At 48.7% G+C, this 9,542-nt stretch overlaps 1 protein-coding gene across 1 annotated transcript; it reads right to left on the reverse strand.

Moving 5' to 3' along the window:
• Positions 1-3,365: 3,365 nt before the first annotated feature.
• On the reverse strand, positions 3,366-9,542 carry ttc36 (tetratricopeptide repeat domain 36). The gene is made up of 3 exons (XM_070893163.1): positions 9,437-9,542; positions 8,021-8,209; positions 3,366-3,665 (listed from the first exon to the last, which is right to left on the reverse strand). Exons 1-3 carry the CDS (start codon positions 9,540-9,542, stop codon positions 3,391-3,393), a joined length of 570 nt encoding a protein of 189 aa, XP_070749264.1. The 3' UTR covers positions 3,366-3,390.

Below are 9,542 nucleotides of genomic sequence, written 5' to 3' on the forward strand. Positions count from 1 at the left end.
TTACCTGTTGGTCAGAGATCGCCCCCCCCACCCCACCCCACCACCATGTCCGATATTTTCACAATTAATAAACAACAACAACAACCTGTATTTATATAGCTCCTTTATTGCAGTGAAACGTCCCGAGGAGTGTCATGAGTTAAAAAAAATTGACACCGAGTCACATAAGGAGAAATTAGCGCAGGTGACCAAAAAAGAGGTAGGTTTTAAGGAGCGTCTTGAAGGAGGAAAGAGAGGTAGAGAGGCGGTGAGGTTTAGGAAGGGAGTCCCAGAGCTTGGGGCCCAGGCAACAGAAGGCACGGCCACCAATAAACAAGTGTTCCTTTAATATTTGAACACCCTGTGATTCTTCTCCTGCGTTTTCTCACAGCAGTGTCCTGGAGTTTGGTCTCTAATTACTGGAGACTCCATGGGAACCCCCCTCTCCCCTGAGCTCCAGCGATGGAACCCCTCCCCCCACTCTAACGGTTTGGGGGTACCCGAATCACCACGCCTTGCTTCACCTCATCGCCTTCAATCCTGATGCTTGACGCAGCCCTGAACGAGTCCATACCTGGCACTCTACACGATACAGGCAAGGAGGGCAACTCAACCCCATCTTATTTCATCCACCCGTCACAGCCCCGGACTGGAACAGAGGAGGCCGAGGGGAGACCTTATTAAGATGTATAAAATTACGAGGGGCCGGGATAGAGTGGACAGGAAGGACCTATTTCCCTTAGCAGAGGGGTCAACAACCAGGGGACATAGATTTAAAATAATTGGTAGGAGGTTTAAAGGGGATTTGAGGGGAACTTCCTTCAGTCAGAGGGTGGTGGGGGTCTGGAACTCGCTGCCTGAAAGGGTGGTAGAGGCAGAAACCCTCACCACAGTTAAGAAATACTTGGATGTACACTTGAAGTGCCGTAACCTGCAGGGGTACGGACTGGGAGCTGGAAGGTGGGATTAGGCTGGATAGCTCTTGGTCGGCCGGCACAGACACGATGGGCCGAATGGCCTCCTTCCGTGCTGTAAATTTCTCTGGTTCTATTTCGTCAAGGATTGCCCTGCTTTTACCATACAACAGCAGCTGCCTGCATCTATATACGCACTGGTTCACAAACGTTTTTGTTTGAAAGACCCTTTTTTCAAATTGATTAGTCATCATGGATCGTTCCATCTAATAATAATAATAATATTTATTTATATAGTGCCTTTTACGTAATAAAACATCCCAAGGTGCTTCACAATAGTGTTATAAGAAAAAACAGATAAATTTGACACCGAACCACAAAAGAGGAAATTAAGGCAGATGACCAAAAGCTTGGTCAAAGAGGTAGGTTTTAAGGAGCAACTTAAAGGAGGAGAGAGAGGTAGAGAGGCGGAGAGGTTTAGGGAGGGAGTTCCAGAGCTTGGGGCCCAGGCAGCTGAAGGCACGGCCACCGATGGTGGAGCGATTATAATCAGGGATGCTCAAGAGGCCAGAAGTGGAGGAGAGCAGAGACATTGGAGGCTGGAGGAAGTTAGAGAGATAGGGAGGGGCGAGGCCGTGGATGGATTTGAAAATAAGGATACTAAATTTTAAATTGTGGAGAAGCACATTTTGTCTGACTACACTCTTGTGAAGCGCCCTGGGATGATTTGCTGCGTTAAAGGCGCAATTAAAGGCGCTTGATAAATAGCACTATTGTTGACGTAGTTCTGCTCTCCTGCCAGCAGAGGGTGACCTTGCACTTTCATGGCACCATCTAGTGGCCTGGATGACAAATGTCAAAAATTAAATTCTATTTTCCAAACCCATTTTTTCCTCGAATTGCAGATGAATCCATACTGACATCATATTTTCGTCTCCCAGCATCTTTCAGTGTGTGCTGGCAGGGGGAGATCCTGGCTTTAGTTTGGGGAGACAGTGTGACACTTGAAAATGATGTGGGTAAAGGTGGGGACACTGGGTGTTGAGCTCGTGATGTTTGCATTGGCACTGAGCCAAAATCTATTTCAAATATTCTTACAGTATACTCGCTTCTAATGTACAGTTCTGACAGTGAAGTAGTCGTGTTTCGAGCTGTAGGTCTGCCCTCAATATTCTCTCAGTTTCAGCATCACTGGTTCTCTCCTGTCAGCAGACTCCGTGTCCCTTACGATCAGGAGTATACCCTTCCTGACCAATATCTAGACCTGCCATAGGGTGACCCCGGGCTTAACAATGAAACCTTTTGTTATGGTGAATTGGAAACGACAAACACCCACAAACACAGCACTTCTCCAATCTTACGAAAGACAGACTGATTAATACTTTAGTGAAATTAGACCCATTATAAATCAACAGGTTGATTTATTTTACAGATAATAAATGAACAGAGTAACATTTATAGTAAAGCCCACTGTACTCCAACATATTTGCATAACACTCTTTGCAACATTGAGTGACAGCTGTGGCTCAGTGGGCAGTACTCCCTCGCCTCTGAGTCAGAAGGGTTGTGGGTTCAAGTCCCACTCCAGGGACTTGAACACAAAAATCTAGACTGACACTCCCAGTGCAGTGCTCAGGGAGTGCTGCACTGTCTGAGGTGGTGTCTTTCGGATGAGATGTTCAACCGAAATGCCAAAAATGGATGTAAAAGATCCCATGGCATTATTTAAGAGCAGGGGAGTTATCCCTGGTGTCTTGGCCAATATTTATCCCTCACTCAACATAACATAAAAACAGATTATCTGGTCATGATTATATTGCTGTTTGTGGAAGCTTGCTGTGTGCAAACTGGCTGCCGCGTTTCCCACATTACAAGAGTACATATTTGGCTGTAAAGCGCGTTGAGACGTCCGGTGGTCATGAAAGGCACTATATAAATGCAAGTCTTCTCTCTTTCTTAAAAATAACCAATACTCCATCCTGTTCCGATTCGCAGGTTAAATGCACTCTGACCCATAGACCCTCTGAAACTGATCAACTGTGAACTCGACATCTGGCTCCCCTGACAGTCCACAGTAGACTGCCTCACAGGAAAGATGTGATTGCACTAGAGAGGGTGCAGAGGAGATTTACGAGGATGTTGCCTGGACTGGAGAATTTTAGCTATGAGGAAGATTGGATAGGCTGGAGTTGTTTCTTTTGGAGCAGAGGAGGCTGAGGGGAATTGAGGTGTATAAAATTATGAGGGACCGAGACAGAGTGGTTAGGAAGAACCTGTTTCCCTTAGCAGAGGGGTTAATAACCAGGGGGCATAGATTTAAAGTAATTGGTAGGAGGCTTAGAGGGGAGTTGAGGAGAAACTTATTCACCCAAAGGGTGGTGGGGGCCTGGAACTCACGGCCTGATCAAAGGCACAAAAATAAACACACAGATTATTTCAAAGAGAAAGTCGTGTATTAACGATAGAGGAGGAAGAACAACATCAGGCGCACGGCCCTTCACACAGAGGGCAACACGGGCGGCTCCGGATTGCGTAGATCAGCCACCATCTTGGCCAGCATACGGTTGCACAAAGCTGCGTACGGGTTCATGAGGGTCACTTGGCTCCTGGCGAACCTGTTGCCCAGTCCCGCCGCCTGTCTGAAGTCCTGCAGAGCCTCCTGGTCCTGTCGGTTGAGTCGGTAGAGGAGCCCTCGTTGGACCAAAGCCAGGCTGGCTGTCCGACCCCGCCCTCCGCTCATCTCCACCGCCATGTTCAGGTCACTCAGGGCCCCTGTAATGGACAAGATTATCTATCGGTCAGCCGAGCTTCCCATGACGGATCAATAATCACAATTTCAACCAACGGTTCTGTAAAGTATGCACCTGTGAGTATGCTCACAGGTTTGTGGAGCTGTTGTTGCTAACATTTATGGAAAAAAAAGGGGCAGTTAAGTGTCTGTAGTGTCCCCCAGATCGGGGGGGCACTTGACCTAACGTTTATTTTGTTCCCCCCCCCCCTCCCAAAAGAGTTGTGGAGCTGTTGCTTGAAAAATGTATGATTTTAGCGCCCAAAAATAAACAAAAAAAACCCCCAAAAAAACAAAAAAAGGGCCTTGAAAAATGTTTGGAGTGTCCCCCAGATTGGGGGGCACTTGATTTAAATGTTTACTTTGTCTCCTAAAAGAGTTGTGGAGCTGTTGCAGACGGCGCCTCACAACTTGAGCCTCCTCGGGGAAATCCCCTCCGTGCCTTTCAGTTCCGCGCGGAGGGATTTCCTGTACGGGCTGCTCCTGCACACCCTCAACTTTGCCATCCTCATCTGCCGTCCGGACACGCCATGGCGCACTATCTTGCCGTCCGGAGGAGGCGGGAGTCCCCGATGGAGTGCACTCTACGCGGGAGTCCTCTCACTATTTATCGGGGACTTGGCCTGGAGGGTGGTGCACGGAGCAGTCCCGTGCAATAAATTTTTAAGCCGGTTCACGGGCTCCCAGGCCGCCTGCAATTTCTGCGGTCTGGAAGAGTCCGTGTTCCACGTTTTTAATCGAGTGTGCGAGGTTGCAGCCCCTGTTCCATTATTTAAAGGGGCTGCTCCTCAATTTCTGGCTGCACTTCAGTCCCACACTCCTGATCTTTGGGCACCCTGTGCGGAGGGGAGCGGGCAGGTCCGAGGGCCTCCTCGTAGGACTGCTCCTGGGCACGGCCAAGGGGGCCATCAGCCGGTCCAGGCAGCGGGCGGTCGTTCAGCCTGACTCTCTTCCGCGCCTACATCCGGTCCAGGGTGGCCCTGGAGATGGAGCACGCGGTGTCCACCGGTACGCTCGCGGCCTTCCGCGAGAGGTGGGCGCCGGAGGGACTGGAGTGCATCGTCACCCCCGGCAACCAAATTTTAATTTGATTTTATATGTTTCAAAGTTTAATTTGTTTTAATTACCGGTTTTAGTGTCCCCCTCCCCTTTTATAGGGGGCACTTGTAAATTATGGTTTTAGTGCCCCAGAAAAATACAAAAAAACCCAAAAAAACAAAAAAGGGCCTGGAAAAATGTTTGGAGTGTCCCCCAGATCAGGGGGCACTTGATTTAAATGTTTTATTGTTTCCAATGGAAAGAGTTGCGGAGCTATTGCAGCCGGCGCCTCACAAGTTGAGCCTCCTCGGGGAAATCCCCTCTGTGCCTTTCAGTTCTGCACGGAGGGGATTCCTGTACGGGCTGCTCCTGCACACTCTCCACCTTGCCATCCTCGTCTACCGTCCGGACACGCCATGGCGTACCATCTTGCCGTCCCATGCAATAAGTTTTTAAGTCGGTTCACGGGCTCCCAGGTCATCTACAATTTCTGCGGTCTGGAGAAGTCCGTGTTCCATGTTTATGTTGTATGTGTGAGGTTGCAGCCTCTAAGTCCAATATTTGAAGGGGCTGCTCCTCAAATTTTGGTTGCACTTCAGTCCCACAAACCTGGACTGACATATCAAGAAAGACTGGATCAACTGGGCTTGTATTCACTGGAGTTCAGAAGAATGAGGGCACCTCATAGAAACATTTAAAATTCTGACGGGTTTAGACAGGTTAGATGCAGGAAGAATGTTCCCAATGTTGGGGAAGTCCAGAACCAGGGGTCACAGTCTAAGGATAAGGGGTAAGCCATTTAGGACCGAGATGAGGAGAAACTTCTTCACCCAGAGAGTGGTGAACCTGTGGAATTCTCTACCACAGAAAGTTGTTGAGGCCAATTCACTAAATATATTCAAAATGGAGTTAGATGAAGTCCTTACTACTAGGGGGAATCAAAGGGTATGGCGAGAAAGCAGGAATGGGGTACTGAAGTTGCATGTTCAGCCATGAACTCATTGAATGGCGGTGTAGGCTCGAAGGGCTGAACGGCCTACTCCTACACCTATTTTCTACGTTTCTATGTAACTCCTGATCTTTGGGCACCCTGTGCGGAGGGGAGCGGGCAGGTCGGAAGGCTTCCTTGTGGGACTGCTCCTGGGCATTGCCAAGGTGGCCATTAACCGGTCCAGGCAGTGGGCGGTCGAGGAGTCATTCAGCCCGACTGCCTGTCTCTCTTCCACGGCTACATCCGAGCCCTGGAGATGGAGCACGCGGTGTCCACCGGTATGCTCGCGGCCTTCTCCGAGAGGTGGGCACTGGAGGGACTTGAGTGCATCATCACTCTCGGTAACCAAATTTTAATTTGATCCATTTAATGTTTAAAGTTTAATTTGTTAATCTGTCGGTTTTAGTGCCCCCTTTAATCAAGGGGCACTTAATTTACGTTTCAACTAAAAAAATAGTTGTGGAGCTGTTGCATTGTGAGTGGCTTAGCCAGTCACGTGATGTTCACAAGACTCAATAAAACCCCGGCCAGTTGGGTTGGGGAGATCCACGATGGGGCAGGTGGTTGTGAGCCTGGTGGATGAACTGGTAATGTGTAGTGTGATTGCTAAACCTTTGCTAATAAACCAACTAGATCTTAATAGCAATGTGTTGCTATGAATTCTTAAGCAAAGAAGCCATGAAGCAAATACATTACAGGTTCCTTTAGTAGATTCATAATCCACACTTCACTCCCCAGGGTCCCCAGTACTCACACCTGCCAAGTTAAAGCTGTGTAGTCACCAGTAGCCCCAAAGACCTCACCCTAAAGCGAGTGGACATTGAATCATAGAATGGTTACAGCACAGAAGGAGGCCATTCAGCCCGTAATGCCTGTGCCAGCTCTCTGCAACTTTCCACTTTCCCCGTAGCCCTGCATTTTTTTTCTTTCAGGTACTTATCCAATTCCCTTTTAAAAGCGGTGATTGAGTCTGCCTCCACCACCCTGTCAGACCGTGCATTCCAGATCCCAACCATTCGCTGTGTACGAAAGCTTTTCCTCATGTTGCCTTTGGATCTTCTGCCAATCGCCTTAAATCTGTGTCCTCTGGTTCTCGACTCTTCCACCAATGGGAACAGTTTCTCGATCTACTCTGTCCAGACCCCTCATGATTTTGAGCACCTCGATCAAATCTCCTCTCAACCTTCTCTGCTCCAAGGAGAACAACCCCAGCTTTTCCAGTCTATCCACGTAACTGAAGTCCTTCTTATAGATTAGAATCATAGAAATATACAGCATGGAAGGAGGCCATTTCGGCCCATCGTCTGTGCTGGCCTTCAAAGAACTATCCAGCCCAATCCCACTTTCCAGCTCTTGGTCTGTAGCCCTGTAGGTTACGGCACTTCAAGTGCATATCCAAGTACTTTTTAAATGTGGTGAGGGTTTCTGCCTCTACCACCCTTTCAGGCAGTGAGTTCCAGACCCCCACCACGTTTTCTTCCCTGAAACCATTCTCGTATGTCTTTTCTGCAACCACTCTAAGGCTGGAGAAAAAAGAATTATCTCTTGTTCCTTGGACAGGTACAAGAGATAATTTAAAAGGCTAGTAGAATGTCTGTACATGACAACTGGCCTTAGGCATTCCTGGGCTAAGGAAGGGGGAAGATCAGCTCGGCTTCCTGCTTCCAATCACTGTCGGGATTCCTGCGAGAGGGTTCAGTGTGATTATCAGGAGAGAAGAGAATCAGTCTCGTCCATGATGTCTCCAGTGGTTGTGCTGTTCCTGTACATTGTTGTAATTACTCACTAATCATAGCAAGGTAGATGCACAAATGATTATTTGACAAATTTTGATTTCTGCAACTTTGAGGAGGAAATATCGAGCAGATGGAACCACCACTCCACCCATCCACTGCCTGATCCATCAATCATCACTCCCATCACCCCGTCCATCTATAGCTCCAGCCTCATTATTCACGCTACCCATCCACTGCTCCAGCCATCACCCCTTCTATCCCTCATCACACCATTCATTAATCATCCCACACATGACCCATCTAACTATCCATCCATTGGCTCAACCATCACCCATCTATCCATACATACATCAACCAACCCATCCATCCATCATTCCACCCACCCCTCCATTGCCTCAATCATCCATTTCCCCATCCATTCCTCTATCCTCAGTGATTGAGCCACAGGCCGAGGTCCAGGACTGTCACTGGAACAGTTTGCACAATGCCAGAGACGCCTGTCGTACAAAAACATTTGTTAATTTTCTTTGTCTTGCATGTTACTGCCCGCTTTATATTAATCCTGAGCCTTTACCCGCCGTGTCCCCCTTCAGCCGCAGAGCTTGCGCTCGGTTATTGTAGGCAGATGCTCGCTCAGGGATGACTGCGATGGACTGACTGAATATCTCCAGGGCTCCATCCATGTTCCCAGACTCCGCCAGGGAAATTCCCTGGAGTTCCAAGGCTTTAGCCTGTTCCACTCGGGCTGGATCAAAGCTGCTTTCTAAACACACAAAATTCACATGGGTTACATAAACATAGGTTATCAAGCAATCCCCCATCACTACATCTCAGCTATTTAACCCTGACCGTCACCCTCCACACAAGATCACAAGCGAGGGCAGGGGAAGAGAGAGAGGAGATTGGTTGAGATTCCTCAGGTGCTGACTAATTGGGGTATGGGTTTAACACATCAAGTTTAAAATTCACATCCTTGTTTCTAAATCCCTTCAGGGCCTCACCCCCATCTCTGTAATCTCCTCCAGCCCTACAACCGCTCCCCTCTCCCCCCCCCCCCCTCCCACAAGATCTCTGCCCTCCTCCAATTCTGCCCACCTGAGCATCCCTGATTTTAATCGCTCCACCATTGGTGGCCATACCTTCAGCTGCCTGGGCCACAAGCTCTGGAATTCCCTCCCTAATCCTCTCTGCCTCTCTCTGCTCCTTTAAACCTATCTCGTTGACCAAGCTTTTGGTTATCTGCCCTAATATCTCATGTGGCTCGTTGTTACATTTTGTCTGATAATACCGGTCACATTTGGGACTGTAAAGGTGCTATATAAATACAAGTTGGTGTTGTTGGGCACTGACTCTTGCTGGCGTACAGGTTCCCTTGGCACTACATCTACCTATGGTACAGGACTGCCAGGCACTGACTTTCCTGAGGTATGAGTTTCTAGAGGATTGACTGGAGGGGTATAGGATTCCCAGGTGTTGATTCTCACCGGGGTATGGGATCTCCAGACACTATGTGGTATAGATCTGCAGACATTGATTCTCAGTGGGGTACAGGTTCCACAGACACCAACTCTCAGTGTGATATGGGATCTGCAGACAGACTCCTGCTGGGGTATGGGATCTGCAGACACCTACTCCTGCTGGGGTATGGGCTCTCCAGACACTGACTCTCGCTGGGGTATGGGATCTCCAGACACTGACTCTCGCTGGGGTATGGGATCTCCAGACACTGATTCTCAGTGGGGTACAGGTTCCCGGGGGCTGACCCTTGCTGCGGTAATGTTTCCACAGACAGCCCTCAATTACCCCACTCAAGTACACATTCTGTACGAATCCAGCAAGTGAGCAGCCCCAGCCAAACCAGAGAGCAAGTGTCACAGCCAAACCCAAATCCTGCCCTCATCCCATCAACCGCACGCCAAAACTTTTGATTTTGTAAGAGGATAATGCACCTTTCATGAGAATAACCGATTGAAACTGTCAAGACACTCACCATCATCGGTCAGTTCTACTTGTGCTTCCAACCCGAGATCGTCATCAAAGGGTGTGTTGGGGTTGAAGATGGCCTGCAGCACAGCCTGGTCACTGAGGGAAGCCAT

This window comes from Pristiophorus japonicus, chromosome 11 (genome assembly GCF_044704955.1).
Source record: "Pristiophorus japonicus isolate sPriJap1 chromosome 11, sPriJap1.hap1, whole genome shotgun sequence".
Taxonomy (NCBI): domain Eukaryota; kingdom Metazoa; phylum Chordata; class Chondrichthyes; family Pristiophoridae; genus Pristiophorus; species Pristiophorus japonicus.

Bases quoted from the DNA above. Each gene is read 5' to 3' on its own strand.
- ttc36 (XM_070893163.1), bottom strand. From the start codon at position 9,542: ATGGCTTCCCTCAGTGACCAGGCTGTGCTGCAGGCCATCTTCAACCCC. The intron at 8,210-9,436 runs GTGAGTGTCTTG...TTGTGTGTTTAG, and splicing joins AGTAGAACTGACCGATGATG to AAAGCAGCTTTGATCCAGCC. The intron at 3,666-8,020 runs GTAAAGGCTCAG...TGTCCATTACAG, and splicing joins GCTGAAGGGGGACACGGCGG to GGGCCCTGAGTGACCTGAAC.